The sequence below is a fragment of the Phodopus roborovskii genome, unplaced genomic scaffold (genome assembly GCF_943737965.1).
Source record: "Phodopus roborovskii unplaced genomic scaffold, PHOROB, whole genome shotgun sequence".
NCBI lineage: Eukaryota > Metazoa > Chordata > Mammalia > Rodentia > Cricetidae > Phodopus > Phodopus roborovskii.
Genome location: NW_026126602.1, coordinates 6,341,291 through 6,360,866, shown reverse-complemented (window position 1 = coordinate 6,360,866; position 19,576 = coordinate 6,341,291). Strand labels below are relative to the sequence as shown.

The following is a 19,576-nucleotide window of genomic DNA, read 5'->3' as shown; positions in this document are numbered from 1 at the left end:
AGAGCTGCTGTGTGCTAGTGCCAGCTGCCCCTTTATGGGATACAGCAAACTGCAAGCTGCACTTCCTGGCGAGCAGGCCCCGCTCTCCATGGAGCAGGGCACTGGAAAAGGTCCAGCATTGCCACATGCTCAGTGTGTTGCTTTGGGAAAATTACTTTAGTATTCTGTGCTTTGGTCTCATTTTCAAAGTAGAGATAGAATCTTGAAATTTGCAGGCAAATGGATGGAACTTGAAGAAACCATCCTGAGTGAGGTAACCCAGTCACAAAAAGAGGAACATGGTATTCACTCACTCATATATGGATTTTAGACATAGAGCAAAGGATCACCAGCCTACAATCCACAACGTCAGAAAAGCTAGGAAACAAGGAGGACCTTGAGAGAGACATACATGGTCCCCTGGACAAGGGGAAAGGGACAAGATCTCCTGAGTAAATTAGGAGCATGGGGGGGGGAGGGAAGAGGAAGTTAGGAGGAAGAGGGGGGAAAGAAGAGCATGAGAGAGCAGGGAAACTGAGTCAGGAAAAGAAAAGAGGAGAACAAGAAAAGAGATACCATAATAGAGGGAGCCATTATAGGTATAAAGAGAAAACTGGCACTAGGGAAATGTCCAGATATCTGCAAGGATGACCCCAACTAACAATCTAAGCAGTAGTGGAGAGGCTACCTTAAATGCCCTTTCCTGATAATGAGATAGATGACTATCTTATATGCTATCTTCAAGCCTTCATCTAGTAGCTGATGGAAGCAGAAGCAGACACCCACAGCTAAACACTGAGTCGAACTCTGGGAATCCAGTTACAGAAAGGGAGAAATGATGAGCAAAGGGGTCAAGACTGGAGAAACCCACAGGCTGGAGCAACCCATAGAAACAGCTGCCCTGAACAAGGGGGAGCTCATGGACTCCAGTCTGACAGCTGGGAAACCAGCATAGGACTGACTCAGACCCCCTAAACGTGGATGTCATTTAGGAGGCCTGGGCAGTCTATGGGGCCTCTGGTAATGGATCAGTATTCATCCCTAGTATAGGAATGGACTTTGGGAGCCCATTCCACATACAGGGATACTTTCTCAGCTTAGACACATGGGGGATGGCCTGGGCCCTGCTCCAAATGATATGACAGATTTTTGAAGATTCTCCATGGAAGACCTCACTCTCCCTGGGGAGCAGAAAGGGCATGGGATGGGGGTTGGTAGGGTGACAGGGGAGGAAGGAGAATGCAGGAACTGGGGCTGACATGTAAAAACAAGCTTGTTTTAAATTTAAATAAAAATATATATTAAAAAAGAAAGTGAACTATCAGATTACAAAAAAATAATAATAATAAAAAGTAGAGGTAGTAGCGGACCCTCTATGGGGTGAGCTAGAACTTGTGATGCACTTATAACAGTTAGGGTTAGGGTTAGGTTATTTGTTATTTTAGTGCACACATTATTATTTATCTCTGTTACTCTTACTTTGCATGCATGGTAAACCCATTTAGCAGGGAGTTGCAATCATAACACAGGGAGGAAAGCATATGCAGAGGTAAAGTCCTTTTTAAGATTAATGTATAAACGGCTGGTGGCTCGAAACTGTAACAGAAGGGCTCCAAAAGCACAAGTGTCAGTGCTACCTAGTGTTGAAGAAAATTGCCAGACACCTCCAGGAGCTCTAGAGCTTATTAAAGTACGTCAGCACAATTCGCTTCCATCACACAGTGATTTTGATTCATGAAGAAACGTGTATATTCAAGTCAGAGGAGACAGAAAATGGGTTACATTTTAAAAGTGCCAGAGCGGGGGGGGGGGAATAATAAATAAATAAAAGGCATCGAATGCTCATTTTGGAGGATTGAGAGTAACTAGAATTTTATTTTGTTGCATTGTTTGCTTCCTCTTTGCATTGCAGATTAGTTTTTCTTCAGAATTACTTGTAAATGTGATTCTTATACACAAGTATTATTTCTGTTAAATGCCAAACAAGGCTTGTATATACCTCGTTTATCTTTCACATTAGCTATCCCTGTACTTAATATTCACCTACACAGAAACAGTTATGTCTGTCAGGCTGGCCATGTTTGCTCTGAGGTTCTGTTGACCAAGAGTTGACAGTCTGACATGTGAGATAAGTCACATGCCAGCCACTTTCAGTGTGACCTATAATGTACTCATCCTGGAGAATGAGAGCCCAGTTTTCTTCTAAACCATTTAAAACACATTTAAATGCATTAAGCATAAGCATCTCATCCTACTTGGGGGGAGGGTTCAGCAGCACCAGATGTATTCACAACATTGTATGACTGTTTTCTAGATTGTTTTCATCTTACAAGTTGAATCTTTGCCCCCAAACAATCCATGTTTCCTGTCTTCCCTTTGAGTGCTGGCAGCCACTAGACTGCTTTCTATTCCTGCAAATTGAGTTTACTTCTATAACATGTGTGAGTGGAATCATATTATTATATTGTCTCTAGATTACTGCACATAGCATAATGTCCTCAAGTTTCAGCACCTTGTGGCAAATGATAGCAGTTCTTTCCTTTCTAGTCTGAATATTAACACTTATTTCTTTTTATGTATTATTTTTTATTTTACATATCAATCCCAGTTTCCTCTCCCTCCCATCCTTCCATGCCCCCGATTCTCCCCCCCACATCCCATTATCTACTATTTCTACACAACACTTTTCGTTAGCTATTCATCTATTGATGGACATTCAGGTGGATTTCATACTGGCTATCATGAGTACTGTTACTGTGAACATGGGTTTACAAATGCTTCATTGAGATCTTACTTTCACTTCTGCACATGCAGAAGTAGGGTTTCAAGATAACAGAATTCAACTTTTCGTTCTTAAAGAAAACTTCATTTGTTTTCCACCGTAGCAGAAGCCCTGGTTTACAACCCCACTAAGAGCACACTTCATCATCATAAATATTTCCCACAACCTGACAGTGACTTTAATGCTGGATATGAAGTGATACTTCACTGTTAGTTTGATTATGTTTTCTCTTATGATTAGGGATGTTGAACATTATTTTGTCTGCTTGTTGGTTGTTTGCATAACTTCAGAGAAATGTCTATTTAAGGGTTTTTGCCTATTTGTGGCTGGATGGCTTGTGGCCTTATTTTAGCTGTGGGGAGGTACTGAATTGTAGAGGTTCTTTAGATACTTGGTATGTTAGCTTTGTTGCATAACATAGCATACATGGCTAACAAATATTTCCATTATGTAAATTACATTTCCATTTTGTGATTGCTTTCTTTGCTACACAGTTGATAGAAGCTTGCTAGAACCCCGTTGTCCATTTTTGGCTTTGTCAGCTGGGGCTTTGAGAGTGATACTCAAGAAAAATCTCCAAATCCATTGAATGTTGCAAAGATTTTTATGTATTTTTTTCTTCTAGAAGTTTTGTGGCTTTCAACTATATGTTTTTGTCTTAATCATTTTGAACCAACTTTTGTAATATTATCAGATAAATGCTTGGTTAATTTAATTCCCTTGCTTGTAGATCCTAAGGTTTTCCAGGACCATTTGTTAAAGGGATTGACCCACAATCATTGCTCTGTCAAAGACTGCATCATAAGTATGGATTTGTTTCCAACTTCCACCCAGTCATCCCATCAGACTCCAAGTGTGTCTTCCTGCTGTGCTCTGGCTGTCACTGCATAGCTGTGGACTATTTGGAAATCAGGACAGCCTAGCACACCTTTGTAATATCTTTTGGAGATAGTGGAGATGCTACATACATTTTGGATATTTTTTTTCACTATCTGCTGAAAATGCTTTTGGGATTTTTACATGGGTGGCACTGAATCTTTCAATCAGTTTAGATGACATAAATATTTTAATAATATGAAACTGCTTAAATACATTGGTGAATAACAGATAGCAACATATTCTTTTTTATCTTTGAGATTATAATTACATTTCTCCCTTTCCTGTCCTCCCTTCAAACTTTTCTTTATATATACATATATATTTGTATGTTTTCAGGGATGATCATTTAATTTGATTAGTGTTTATAGCTTTAATGATATAACTTTCTACCTACTTGTGAATTTTATTTGTAATTGTTTTATTCTGTGACGTTATTATAAAGAAGTAACTTTACTTTTTTCCTTTCCTATAATTTATAAAAAAAAAATAGCTGGATTTATTTCTTAACAATTAATAGAATTCTGTTGATGGCATATGGTTCCGGGAATATTTTTCATTGAAAGATTTTTGATTATTGACTCAGTTTCCTTACAAGTTACGAGTCTATTCAGATTTTTAATTTATCTTGGAATCTAGGAAGGTTTTCAATCTATAGCAAATTCTTGGTAACTGTGTTTATTCATTGGTTTCTAGGTCACTATTTTGTTTTATTGTTTTCTTCAATACTTTTTTCTTATTTCACATATCGATCACAGTTCTCTTTCCCTCCCATCCTCCCATGTCCCCCCACTCCCCCACATCCCATTCTCCATCCACTCTCCAGGGAGGGTAAGGAGTTCCATAAGGGATCATCAAAATCTGTCAAGTCATTTGCTATAGGGCCTATGCTCTCCCCCGAATCTCTAAGTTAAGGGAGTATCTTTCCATGGGGAATAGCCTCCTGAAGTCCATTCATATACTAGGGATATATCCTGGTTCCATTGTCAGGGGTCCTATAGAATGCCCAGGACTCCTAACTGAGACCCGTGTTCAGAAGGTCTGGGTCAGTCCTATGATGGTTTCTCAGCTATCAGTCTGGGGTCCATGAGCTCCACCTTGTTCAGGTCAGCTGATTCTCTGGGTTTCTTCAGCCTGGTCTTGACCCCTTTGCTTATCACTCCTCTTTCTCTGCAACTGGATTCCAGGAGTTCAGCTCAGTGGTCAACTGTGGGTGTCTGCTTCTGATTCCATCAGCTACTAGATAAAGTCCCTAGGATGGCAATAAGGTAGTCATCAATCTCATTATCAGGGAAGGGCATTTAAGGAAGCGTCTCCACTATTGCATAGATTGTTAGTTGGGGTCATCCTTGTAGATATCTGGATATTTCACTAATGCCAGATAGCTCTTTATAACTATAATGGCTCCCTCTTTTATGGTATCTCTTTTCTTGCTCTCCTCTATTCTTCCCCTTACTCAGTTTCCTGCTCCCTCATACCTCCTTTCCCCTCCTCTTTTCCTCTTCTTTTTCTCCTAATTCCTCTCTTCTTACTCCGCCCCCCCCCATACTCCCAACTTACTCAGAAGATCTTGTCCCTTTTGCCTTCTCCAGGGGACCATCTATGTATCTCTTAGGGTCCTCTTTGTTTTCTAGCTTTTCTGGTGGTGTGGATTGTCGGCTGGTGATCCTTTGCTCTATGCCTAAAATCCATATATGAGTGAGTACATACCATGTTCCTCTTTTTGTGACTGGGTTACCTCACTCAGGATGGTTTCTTCAAGTTCCATCCATTTGCCTGCAAATTTCAAGATTCCATTTTTTTTCCCCGCTGAGCAGTACTCCATTGTGTAAATGTACCACATTTTCTCCATCAATTCTTTGTTTGAGGGGCATTTAGATTGCTTCCAGGTTCTGGCTATTACAAATAGTGCTGCTATGAACATAGTTGAACAGATGTCCTTGTTGTATAAATGTGCTTCTTTTGGGTATATGCCTAAGAGTGGAATTGCTGGATCTGGAGGTAGACTGATTGCCATTTTCTTGAGGAACAGCCATACTGATTTTCAAGATGGCTGTACAAGTTTGTACTCCCACCAGCAGTAGAGGAGTATTCTTCTTTCTCCACATTCTCTCCAGCATAAACTGTCATTGGCGTTTTTTATTTTAGCCATTCTGATAAAAATAAGATGGTATCTTAGAGTTGTTTTGATTTGCATTTCCCTGATAGTTAAGGATATTGAGCACTTTCTTAAGTGTCTTTCAGCCATTTTAGATTCCTCTATTGAGAATTCTCTATTTAGTATGCCATTTTTAATTGGATTATTTGGTGTTTTGATAACTGGCTTCTTGAATTCTTTGTATATTTTGGAGATTAGCCCTCTGTTAGATGTAGGGTTGGTGAAGATCTTTTCACATTCTGTGGGCTGCTATTTTGTCTTGTTGACTGTGTCCTTTCCCTTACAGAAGTTTTTCAATTTCAGGAGGTCCCATTTATTAATTGTCAATATCAGTGTCTGTGCTCCTGGTGTTTTGTTTAGAAAGCTGTCTCCTGTACCAATTTGTTCAAGAGTACCTCCCATTTTCTCTTCTAAGAGGTTCAATGTGGCTGGATTTATGTTGAGTTCTTTGATCCATTTGGACTTGAGTTTTGTGCATGGTTATAGATATGGATCTATTTGCAGTCTTAAAAATGTCAGCATCCAGTTATGCCAGCACCATTTGTTGAAGATGCTTTCTTCTTTCCATTATATAATTTTAGATTCTTTGTCAAAAATCAGGTGTTCTTCAGTATGTGGACTAATATCAGGGTTTTCAATTTGATTCCATTGGTCTACCTATCTATTTTTGTGCCAATACCAAGCTGTTTTCAGGACTGTATCTCTATAATAGCGATTGAAGTCAGGGATGGTGATGCCTCCGGAAGTTCCTTTGTTGCACAGGGTTCTTTGGCTATTCTGCGTCTTTTATTTTTCCGTATTAAGTTTAGTATTTTTCTTTCAAAGCCAGTGAAGAATTGTGCTGGCATTTTGATGGGGATTGCATTGAATCTGTAGATTGCTTTTAGCAAGATTGTCATTTTTACTATGTTGATCCTATCTATCTAAGAGCATGGGAGATCTTACCATTTTCTGGTATGTTCTTTAATTTTTTACTTGAAAGACTAAACGTTCTTATTATATAGGTCTTTCATTTGTTTCATTAGGATTATCCCAAGATATTTTATGTTGTTTGTGGCTATTGTAAAGGGTGACGTTTCTCTAATTTCTTTCTCAGCCCCTTTAAACTCTGTATATATTAAGGCTACTGAGAATTGTTTTTAGTTAATTTTGTATCCTGCCACTTTGCTGAAGGTGTTTATCAACTTTCCCTGGTAGAGTTTTTCAGGTTACTTAAGTAAACTATCATATCTTCTACAAACAGTGGAAGTTTGACTTATTCCTTTCTAATTTGTATCCCCTTGATCTCTTTTTTATTTTCTAATTGCTCTAGCTAGACCTTCAAGTATAATATTGAAGAGATATGGAGAACGTGGACAACCTTGTCTTGTTCCTGATTTTAGAGGAATGGCATTGAGTTTCTCTACATTTAGTTTGATGTGGGATGTTCGTTTACTGTATATTGTTTTTATTATGTTTAGGTATATTCCTGTTATCCCTGATCTCTCCAAGACTTGTATCATGAAGAGGTGTTTGATTGTGTCAAGGGCTTTTTCAGCACCTAATGAGACGATCATAGGTTTTCTTTCTTGGTTTGTTTATATAGGGGATTACATTGATAGATTTTCGTATGTTATACCATCTCTGCATCCCTGGGATGAAGCCTACTTGGTCTTGGTGGGTGATTTCTCTGATGTGTTCTTGGGTTTGATTTGCAAGTATTTTATTGAGTATTTTTGCATCATTGTTCATGAGGGATATTCGTCTGTAGTTCTCTTTATTAGTTGTATCTTTGTGTGGCTTGGGTACCAAGGGAATTGGAGCCTCTTAAAAAGAGTTTGACAATGACCCTTCTGCTTCTATTGTGTGGAACACTTTGAGGAGTATTGGTATTAGCTGTTCTTTGAATTTCTGGTAGAATTCTTCACTGAAGACATCTGGCCCTGGGCTTTTCTTGCTTGGGTAACTTTTGATGACTGCTTTTATTGCATTAGGGGTTATAGTTCTATTTAAAATGCTCATCTGTTCTTGATTTAATTTTGATAAGTGATATCTATTCAGAAATTTGTTCATTTCCTTTAAATTTTTGAATTTTGTGGAGCACGGTCTTTAAAAGTATGACCTGAAGAGTCTCTGGATTTCCTCAGTGTCTGTTGTTATGTCTGCCTTTTGATTTCTGATTTTGCTAATTTGCATGTTCTCTCTCTGCTTTTTGGTTAGTTTGGATAAATGTTTGTCTTATTAATTTTCTCAAAGAAACAACTCTTTGTTACATCGATTCTTTGTATTGTTTTATTTGTTTCTACTTTATTGATTTCAGCCCTCAGTTTGATCATTTCCTGGCTTCTTCTCCTTCCAGGGGTGAGTGTGCTTCTTTTTCTTCCAGAGCTTTCTCTTGTACTGTTAATTCTCTAATGTGACTATCTTTCAGATTCTTCATGCGGGCACTTAGTGCTATGAACAGAAGGACATCACCATCATATCTTTATAAATGAATACTACAAAACCCTGTATGTAAAATATAAACCACATTTTCTTTATCCCTTATTCTGATAGAAACATGGCCTGATCTCCTAGACTTCAACAGCACCACAATAAACATGAATGTTTTGGTATTTCCATTGTATTTTTACTTCATTTCCATTGAAAATGGAAATAACTCAAAGACTTTTGATAAAAAAAATGATGTTAAGAGAAAACAGGATTTTGTATGGCATGTCTTTATCTTCTTTGACCTTTTGCTGAGATTGTTTTTGAGCACACAAAAGAAAAAAGCATAGTTCTTTACTTTCTAACACATTATGTGAGATTTGAGTTTTAGTAATTTTTCTTTTGTGAATGTGGGTGTCATTTTATTTGGGGCATAAATGTTCTGAATTTAGACTTTGTACTGATGGATTTTTCCTCTGATAAACATGAAATGACCTTCTTCTTCTCTTTTAATTGATTTTAGTTTGAAGTCTAATTTGTTAGATATTAGGATAGCTACATCTGTTTGTTTCTTGGGTCCATTTGATTGAAAACTCTTTTCCCAACCCTTTACTCTGAGGTAGTGTCTGTCTTTGAAGTTGAGGTATGATTCTTGTATGCATCAGAATATCTTGTTTTTTCCATCTATAGTAATTGAGAGTTTTGCTGGGTATAGCTTTCTGTGCTGGTATCCATGGCCTCTTAGGGTTTGTAGAACATCTATGCAGGATCTTCTGGCTTTGAGAGTTTCCATGGAGAAGTCAGGTGTAATTCTGATAGGTCTGCCTTTATATGTTACATGGCCTTTTCCCTTTGCTACTCTTAATATTCTTTCTTTTATTCTGTATGTTTGGTATTTTGATTATTATGTGGTAACAGAACTCTTTTTTTTTCCCCAGTCTCTTTGGTGTTTGGTATGCTTCTTGTACTTTCATAGGCATGTCTTTCTTCAGGTTGGGAAAGTTTTCTATGATTTTGTTGAATATGTTTTCTGCACCTTTGAGCTGGGCTTCTTCGCCTTCTTCTATACCTATTATTCTTAGGTTTGGTCTTTTCATGGTGTCCCACATTTCCTGGATATTTTTTTGTGAAGGATTTGTTGGATTTAAGATTTTCTTTGGTGGGTGAATCTTGTAAGGAGTAAGGTTTTTCCTCCTGCCGCTGGTCTTGTCCCGCCACTACTCCTGCCCCAATTAACACACTGAGACTCTGCTTTGATATTATGCTGTTGGCCGGGTACTAGTTTCTTATCGACTAGCTCTGTCTTAATTATTAACCGATTTTTATGTATTTCCATGTGATCTTACCAGTGAGAGTTGGCTGGCGGTTCTACCTTCTCCAGACTCTCCAACTTGACTCTTCCTTACTCCTTCCTCTTTCCTCCTTGTCTCCTAGTCCCTCCTATCTTCCTTTCCTATTGGCCAACAGTGCTTTATTCATTAACCAGTATGAGAAACATATACAGAATGACATCTTCCATCAGAATCTATTTTCTTAGTTTTCAGGTCCTGAACTGTTTGAATTCTTTCCTTTATCTGACTGTTTTTTCTTGACTTTCCTTAAGAGATTTGTTGATTTCTTGCATTTTTTTTTTTTTTTTTTTTTTTTTTTTTGGTTCATCTTTTACTCTGTTTCTTCCAATTTTTTTTTTCTTGTATTTCTTTAGGGGATTTTCTCATATCCTCTTTGAGGGCTTCTGTCATTTTCATGAAGTTGTTTTTAAGGTCATTTTCTTTTGCTTAATCTGCATTGGTATGTTCAGGTTCAGGCCTTGTTGGTTTAGAGTCCCTAGATTCTGGTGGTGTTATATTGGTCTTTTTATTGTTGAATGTATTCTTGTACTGCTGTCTTCCCATTCCTTCTTCCAGTCAGAGTAAGTGGGGTTTCTCTCTCTACTCTACTCTCTGGGTGGGTGTAGGTGGGAAAGGACCTCAATTTCAGTAACTCTGGATGGTCTGACCTCTCTTGTAGTTCTCAGGCAGAGAGAAAAGGGGGGGCCACAACTCAAGCAAAAGGTGTAGAGGGGCCAAGATGGAGATGAGGACAGGCTCCAAATGGTCTGTTATTGGGCTGGGTCTGCTGCTTGCAGAGCTGACCCAGGAAGTTCCAAGGATAGGGTGGGGGTTGTTGGACCTGAGCTGTCCAAACACTCGCCTCAGCAGAGGGTGTAGGAGGGCCAAGCTCTAGGTCACACTTAGCAAGATTTAGTGTGGAGTGCTCTATAGTAAATCTCTGCACTGCTACAATTAAAGTCAGGGTCTCATGCATGCAGCGCAAGTATTTTACCATCAGAGCTGCATCCTCAGACTGCCCATAATAAAGCTTAACAGGTGGCTGAGTAAGATTCATCAAGGAGTGCATCCTTACTCTCCAAATGATTGTCAGTCTTAAGTAGAAGCTCAGTGTCTGTCATAGGCTGCTCACAGAACAGCTGCCTCATGTATGACAGGTTTTTTTTTTTTTTTAATCCACTCTTTCTGTCATTCCAAAGATGTACGAGGAAGGTTTCGAACTTAATATCTCAAATAAACACTATCAATATCTAAAGTGAAGATCTTACATGAGTATTGGAACGCAGTTTGGAAGATTTTACCCTGTGTTAAATTAGCATCTGTGTTTATAGTCTACATTCCCAAGGAGAAAAATAGTCAAAAAGGCATTTCCTCAGTTCCTCAAGGAGGAGAATCAGTTGCACATTCCCCATGTTACAGGGGACTTTCAGAGCCAGATTTTCCATGTGATTTCCTAGTCTTGAAAATGTGTGATTTTTAGTTGGGAGGCAACAGAGAAATGGCTGTGGTAGATAGAATAGGAAAATGATGCAAGTTGCCTGCAAAGTCACAGTCCTTACTAGAAAAATAAGCAAAAGCCACTGTATACTCCAAGGTGATGCTATGGGACTGTAGCACATCCAGCCCCTATAGGCACTGCCATCTTGGAGGTGGTGCTGGAACAAGAGGATGGGACACTTTTATAGATTCAACTAACTAAAAGTTGCTTCTCTCTATTGAGATCAAAGTAAGAACAGACAGGTGATGGGGGCACATGCCTTTAATCCCAGCACTCAGGAGGCCCAGACAGGTGGATCTCTATGAGTTCCAGGCCAGCCTGGTCTACTAGTGAGTGCCAGGACAGGCTCTAAAGCTACACAGAGAAACCCTATTTCAACCACCCCAAAGGTTAAAAAAAAGCAAGAACAGAATAGAGTTTGAGATAATTAAGGATCCATGTTGCTATGTTTTGTATAACAAAGTTACGGTGCTTAGGTGCTTTTTTGTTGTTCAAGGGCTTTTGCATTTGGCAGTATTTATCTAATCAACTAGATTTTTAAAAACCTCCAAGTTCTGTCAACTCAGAAGTTAGCCTAGTAGTCAAGAAATACTTTTATTGAAATAAGTTTTCAAGTTTGCCCTAAGCATTAACAATTCTCCATGGAGTTGCTGCTCTACTCTTGAATAATAACATCAAGAAATTAATACTATCTTAAATATCTTTAATCTACAAATTCTAGTATAGAAAATGCTGTTCTCCAGTAGAGAAAGTTGTTTTAGTCTGGTTGGAAGCTTCTGTGGGGGTGGAAACACATGGAGTATTGAGGCAGGAAAGGGGCATATACACTGTTAGTCCAGGCAGCTCAATTGACCCTGATGATCAGTGAGTAAACTGCAGGCCAGGGGTCATATTTCCTTCATGGTCTGTGTGTGTTCCACTGGTGATTCAGGCTTCCTTGACCTTACTGCTTTATGTATCACCTTTATGCAATTTACTTCCAAATTACACAGGTAGGACACCTTTTCTAAATACCATGCTATTTTGTGTTTCTTCCTATTCAAGAATTTGTGATCTAGAATTAAATTTAAAATAAGTGCTTCCACAGTCAGCATTGCTAAACTGAAGTAATTTTTTCCCCAGCCCACTCTATCTGCCTTTATTAGGTCAATTAATAGCAACTACATTATTATTATTATTATTATTATTATGATTGTTATCATTATTTATGGAGTATTAGGGTCCAACTCATGGCCTTGTGTCTGCTAGATGGGTGGTCTAACACATCTGCCTTCTTTTTACTTTTTATTTTGAGACAGTTACATTAAGTTGCCCAGACAACCTTTAAACTTGATCTATAGTCTAGGCAAGCCCTGGTCTTGCCATCTTCTCGCCTCACCTTTCCTTGTAGCAGAGATCACAGATATGTGGAATGTGCACCAGCTGGAAACTGTATTCTTAATGTTTTGTTTCTCTGCCCCAAAGATCTGTCATCATAATTTTCCCTCTTCTTCTTAGTTGACTGGAATATTTTGGTGACTCCACCTCCATTCTTCAAACTGTATGTAAGTCTTACTGCATGAATGATCTCACAGATTATGGGTGAGAGAGTTCAGAGATCAAGCTTAATTTCACATGGTTAGGACATGATCAAGTCAGAATTTAAGTCTCCCTTTTATGACTGACTATGTACCATACACTGTTTCTTTAAGTCTACTAAGTCTCCAAAGTAAATATTGTGCTTGTTCTTTTATTTATAAAGTTCAGAAATCTGATTTGGCTTATTCTATAGCTGCCTGGAATATGATTGGATCATTGCAAACAGTATGTAATTGCCCATTGGGTCCTATGGGAGGTCTCTGTGTGCAGAGTAGTTATTTTGTAAATACTAGTTAACTCAATTGAATTGCCTAACACTGGCCTGAGGTTTTATTTTTCTCTGAGCCAAGAACCTGTGTTCTTGTAGTACTTGAGGCTGAGCCTTGGCCCCTGTGCATGCTTGGCAAGTGTTGCACTACTGAGCTACATCCCCAGGCTTTTGTATCTTTTATTTGATACAAGGCATTGCTAATTTAACTACACTGACCCTGAACTGACTGTGTAGTCCTGACAGGCTTTTAAATTTGTAAACCTTCGGAATCAGCCTGCTCTGCAAATATAACTGGGTATAAGTGTATATTCTAAGGGAAAAAGAGTGGTTGGGGACCTCATGGGATAATAATCAAAAGTGTGAAAGGGGGTAACATGTCCCTGGAGGCCCTTTCAGGATGGTTGTTCTACCTCTGACTTAGAAAATCAAAATACACAATAAATACTTTTCATTTACTGAAATTTTTATGACACACAGAATTGGTCTTGTTCACGTAAGTTTTAAGCTCAAAGAATAGAGTTATTTCAATTATTTAACATTTTCTCCATTTTGTACAGAAAGCCATCTTGTAACTTTTAATTCTTAAAAGTTTTAACTTTGTCTAATGTATTATAACAAAAAAGAGAGAAAGGTTGAGAGTTATAAGAGAAAGAAATAATAGTAAGAGTGTTTATTAGATTTTTCAAACACCTCTTATACTGATGCATGTTCATAGTATAGCAGCCAGATGTAACAAAGCCAAAGTATTCTAAGCTGCATTTCACTCAGGTCCATGGTACTTTCCAAGGGAGACCAGATGTTTTTCCCAGGTACTCATTGTCTACTGGTGAGGCATATCTGCACAGCTCATCACTGGTCTTTTATTGAATATGTAGAATATTTATCTATAAAATGGATTTTAGATACAGAATCTTTGGGATCATTAATTTATCTAGATTATTCTCTTTTATGTTTACAACTTAAAACCTACTCTTTTCCCTCAACCATTTGTGTTAATTTGGCCCAAGGATGAAATCTTTTTTACTTATTTTTTAATTATTTTTTCTTATTTTACATATCAATCCCAGTTCCCTCTCCTTCCCTCTCTCCCATGCCTCCCCAACCACCATTCCACCCCCACCTCCCACTTCACAGGGAGGGTGATGCCTTCCAGGAGGGATCAACAAAATCTGTCAAGTCATTTGGAGTAGAGACTAGGCCCTTCCTCCTGCCTCTAGGCTAAGGGACTATCCCTTCATGGGGAATGTGCTCCCAAAGTCCTTTCATGCACCAGGGATGCATCCTGGTTCCACTGGCAGACTGCCTAGGCCTTTTAACTGAGACCCATGTTCTGGGGCTCTGAGTCAGTCCAATGCTGGTTTCCCAGCTATCAGTCTGGAGGTCAGCTGTCTCTGTGGGTTTCTGTAGTCTGGTGTTGCCCCTATTTTCTTATCACTCCTCCCTCTCTGCATCTGGATTCCAGGAGTTCAGCTCAGTGTTTAGCTGTGAGTGTCTGCTTCTGTTTTCATCAGCTACTAGATGAGGGCTCTATGATGGCAGATAAGTTAGATAATCTCATTATCAGGGGAGGGCATTTAAGGTAGCCTTTCCACTGTTGCTCAGATTGTTAATTGGGGTCATCCTTGTAGGTCTCTGGACATTTGAGAACATTGACTATAAGGATGAAATCTAATGAATAAGTTAGAGAAGTGATTTCTGGATCTCAACTTTTCTGACTCTATCTACTCACCTACCTACATTTGCTTTGATAGGAATATCCAGTGTGGACCAACTTATAAAATATTCATATGGGATTTGAAATAGTTCTTGAAGCATTAAGATGCTCTGAGAGATTTAAACAAAAACCATGTTTCAGAATGATTGAGTGAAACAACTGAATGAGTAAAAAGTTGTCTGCAACAGTGACTATAACAGTGTATGCTTAAAAAGGGTACTTTTACTTTTTTGTTGTTGTTGTTTGAGACAGGGTTTGTCTGTACTGTACCTTTGGAGCCTGTCCTGGTCGCTCTGTAGACCAGGCTGGCCTCAAACTCACAGAGATCCATCTGTCTCTTCCTCCTGAGTTTGGTTGGGATTAAAGGTGTGCACCACCACTACCCAGCAAGGAACTTTGTTACTTCTTAAAAACAAAACAACAACAATAAATGGCTGCTGGCAAACAAACCTAAAACAGTTCAAAATTAGAATATTTTATTGATAGAAAATGTGCTGGTTCTGATAACATTTGCAATGATAGATAAGTGTGAGTTTTCTTGTTGTGAGCAACACTGTGATATATTATATTCCTGCCTTTTCTTCTCCACAGTGTATGCCAATCAAAGGCCTAGGATTTGTGCTTGGAGCCTATCAGTGCATCTGCAAAGCAGGATTCTATCATCCTCGTGTCTTCTCTGTGAACAACTTTCAGAGTAAGTGCTCTTTGCCTCTGCTCATGTGTGCGTACACACAGCACACCTGACAATCATTCAGATTATCCTTTAACCTTGTTCAAATTACAAGGTCAAATCCACATTGGCTTGGCCTTCTTGAATCACAAGATTTTTGTTTGAGTTTGGCATTTTAGGTGCTGAGGCATCTGTGCATGAAGACATGTGCTTTGTTTTCAACTCTTAGAGATGATCCTTTTAGTTTTTGAGAATTGTTACTTGTTCGATCCAGCTAACTAGCTTGGTTCCTACCTGAGAAGGGGAGTGTGGGTTGAGGAAAGAAACAGGCTAAAGACAGAAGATAATATGGGGAAGATATCCAGTGAATACTGAGATCTGTCCTAGTTCATTGCTTGGAGTTCTTATATATACCCCAACCAAAAAAGAGGTGGTGGTGCAAAAAAACACTTTCTTACAAATGATACAAGGAAAAAGACAGATGTAATTACTTCCTTAACTCTTAAAGCATCTAGTAACCACACTTTAGATAAAACCTGTTGTCTGGCCTTGAGAATTAAGACACCTAGTAAGCACACCTTAGATCAAATATTCTGTTATCTAGGCAAGACATCTAGTGACCACACCTTAAGCACACATCCTTCAGTAACCACACCTTAGACCTTTAGGTCTTAGGCCTTTAACTCTGAAAGCGCAAGGATAGGTTTGAACTCTCTGACATTAAATCAGTATTTATTGGAGCCACTTCTATGGGCCCTGACAGTTACTGGTTCTAAACTTATTGTGCTCCTTTATTTTATTTAATTTATTATATGTTACTTTTCAATAGTGCAAGGAAAGTTATCAGTGAGCAGCTTAACAACACATCTTTGTCATCATCCTATTTCCATTGTTCAGGTTGCCAGTTATGGATTAATGGGATCTCCTACTCAGAGCCAAACTAAATCACCAGTGTGATTTCAGAGGCTAAAGGGTAATCCTGGAAGCCTTTCAGATTGCCTGAGGAGTTCAGATCTTCACAATAGAAACTCCTTATTTTGTGGCTGAATGTTTGTCTGGAGTTACTCTCAGTTCTAAATGTTGCATCAAGGTCTGTCTTTTGATGCTCACACATTGCCACTCACTCCCTTTCAGCCACCAAAGAACCCCCATCCTGCTCCTCCAACCTCCACCTGACACAATGTAATTGTGGGAGTGACTCTTCTCTCCCTTTGCTGTATAGTGTCCACAGAGGAGAGAAGGAATCCTTACATTTGCAGGTCCATTCACATCCGAAGTGGTGTGTTTTCACAGGGTTTGTTTGTACACCAGCAGTGAAACTTCACCATCTGTTCACTTTATGTCTACTCCAGAGAATGTTAGTATTATAATTTAGATACTAAGTTTTATTCTCTCTGTAATATAGAGAATTCCATGTGGTCATATTGGGTTGTAGACAGCTATTGGACATACTACCTGACAAAAAGGAGTTTAGTTGGAAAAAAAAATACGGAGATTTCGTGGGAAATTAGATTTAGGGGTTGCTAAAATTAGACATATGCCTCTCTCATACAGTTATCCATTAATCTCTGGCACTTTGTTACTGATGTGTTTGGTAATTTGCATCCCTAGTAGGCAATATTAAAGAGTACATTGAGACTTGACCCAGAAGTTTTCCTCTATGAATTTTGGTAGACATTTATAGATTTATTAATAGACTGCTTTCTTCTTCTTAGGAAAACTCATTCTTGGATCTTGAATCTATTCAGCATTTTACTTCTTGGTTCCCCAGTCATGTATAACCCTTGTTCTGAGTAATATGTATAGGCAGAATTTTGAAAGGTTCCATCATCCATATATACATCATGAATCTTGAGTTTATGTGTGGTAGGACCTGTAAGCACAATGAGAGTGTCAATCCCTCTCTGCTGAGAGATAAGGTGATGGTAGTGAAGCTACCTCATGGATACACTGTGACATAAAATTGACCCTGATGTAGAATACAGAGAAGAAAGGAAGGAAGATGCACACACACATATACTGATACACACAAATAAAGATTGAGGAGAGACAGAGACAGTGATAGAGAAAGAGAGAAACACAGAGAAACTGGTACTGACTTGAAGAAACAAGCTATGTTGCTATGAGTAGGTTGGGACTTCAGGCAGACTTCACTGACAGCCTTCCAGAAGGCAGGGGTTTCAGTTGAGTATTACAACCTGAGCTGTTAGAGGACTTGAGCTCCCACCAAGTGACCTAACCAGATATCTTGATTCTAGCTTGAACCAGATCTGCAGCTGGAAACCCAGGTGTACTGTGCTCTGATTGTAATAATCAGAAACAAGGAAATAACATGGAAACATTTCAAGCTCTTGGGTTTCTAGGTTTTGTTTTTTGTTTTTTTTTTTTTTTTTTTTTTTTGTCATAGAAAGCACACAACAGCCATTCTGATGATGTTTCCAGGATATTGATGATTTTCTGGAGTGTGTGTGTGTGTGTGTGTGTGTGTGTGTGTGTGTGTGTGTGTGTGTGTGTGTGTGTGTGTGTGTGTGTGTGTGTGCACGCATGTATGAGTGCCACAATGCCAGAGCTACCATGGTGTTCTTCACAGCTCTGGTCCAGACATAACTTATGATTCAGCACTGAAGGGGAAGAAGGGAGGTTTGGTTTGTGTCGTGTGAAGGTATTTGGTATTTTGTGTCTGGTTTACCCACATTTGTTCTCAGCTCCCACTGTGTGACTGAAATAAAACATCTAAATATTGTGGGACCAGAAAATGACTGTGCCACTTGCTTATAACACTACCAGGAGAAACTGGCTAACCTTTAACAACTTAGCTTTATTTAATTTGCACACTCCTACTTTTTCCCTTATTTTAAAAGCTGGGTGTTTTGCTTTTTTTTTAAATTGTAGACTGGACCCATTCTCTAAAGAGAAGCTGATTTTATTTTTTTATATCTATCTCCCATGTTGTGCAAACTGTTTCCAGAGGTGGCCACAGTTTTCAGAAGGATGATCTACAATTGAGTATTGCTTTGACTGATTTTGCTTAGTAATGGCACAGGAAGCCAGTTATTGTTATAGTTTTAAGCCCATAAAATACCTTTAGACCAAATATATCTTTCTTGATGGCCTTGTCAAATTACAGGAAAATCCAGCATTTAATCACTTCCTTTCCTAAAGAAAAAATCTAGCACTCTGACCAGGAAAATGAGTGGTATTAACCAAGGTCTATACAGGCATTCATTATTCTCCTTATTAAGTATTAAAATATACCACATGACTGCCCATTGTAATATGTTAATTACTTAATCATAGTAATTTATAAATTATAGGAGAAACTGCTTTCATACTTTTAAAACTGTATTATCTAAAAACCAGCACATAAAATAATGGGTTTTATTAATAGCCCTTTCATATATAAACATTCTGTATTCATTACCCTCTTTTGTCCCCTCTCTTTCCCCACTGATCTCCTTGCTCCTCAAATAGCCCCCCTTTGCTTTAATGTTGTGTATAATATATATGTATATAAAAGCTAGATTCTGCATATGAGAAAATGTGACATTTGTCATTTCTTCCATTACCTCCTTGCTTTCCCATCTTCTCATTCGTTCCCCTTCATTCTCAAATATAATACATTTAGTACTTTCATGTATGTGTATGTTCTACATTCTGCATGTGAAAATACTGCATTTGTTTTTCTTGAATGTGGCTTTATTCTTTTCTGTTTTCTCTTGAAGTGATAATCATTTCTTAAGGGATGTTCCTGTGTAATCTCTGGACCAAATACAAAGAAGGTATTGGAGACCCAAAATATGAGAGAACAGTAAAGTTTCTAGCCAAGTTCATGGCATATAATAAGTAGTCTGTAGACATAGCTGGAAGTGAGTGTGTATCCCGGTGCTACTGGTGATACATATAATGAGATAAGGCTCAATAGCATTATATTTTAAATTTTGTGTTATGCTGGGATAACTAGTGACTTAAGTGCACTGAGAAGGAACATGCAGGAGCAAGTGCAGAGGCATCGTAGGGAAACTGATAGAGAGAATGAGCCCCAGAGAGCAGAAAGACTGCACTGCATAGTAACATTTGCTGGCCTAGAAAAGTGTTCCACATTTCCACATGCAGTCTATTTGCTTTCTGGAAAGCAGAGCTTTCCTGTGTGTGTGTTCCTGATATTTTGGGGGGGAAATGCAAATGTAAGTGTTACAAACCCCTTCAAAATGTGAAGTGCTATAAGAACCTTTATTTAGACCTAAGCACACAGTAGACAAGGGCTTGTAAAGGCCAACCAGGGTATGTCTAAATGACACTAAATGAAATCA

At 38.6% G+C, this 19,576-nt stretch overlaps 1 protein-coding gene across 2 annotated transcripts in view; it reads left to right on the top strand.

Moving 5' to 3' along the window:
• Gpr158 (G protein-coupled receptor 158) overlaps positions 1-19,576 on the top strand; it is a 376,106-nt gene that overhangs the window by 176,897 nt on the left and 179,633 nt on the right. For both annotated transcript variants that reach the window (XM_051205699.1, XM_051205700.1), the window contains exon 4: positions 15,188-15,290. In XM_051205699.1, coding sequence (XP_051061656.1) covers positions 15,188-15,290 — 103 coding nt within the window. The remainder of the gene's footprint in view (positions 1-15,187; positions 15,291-19,576) is intronic.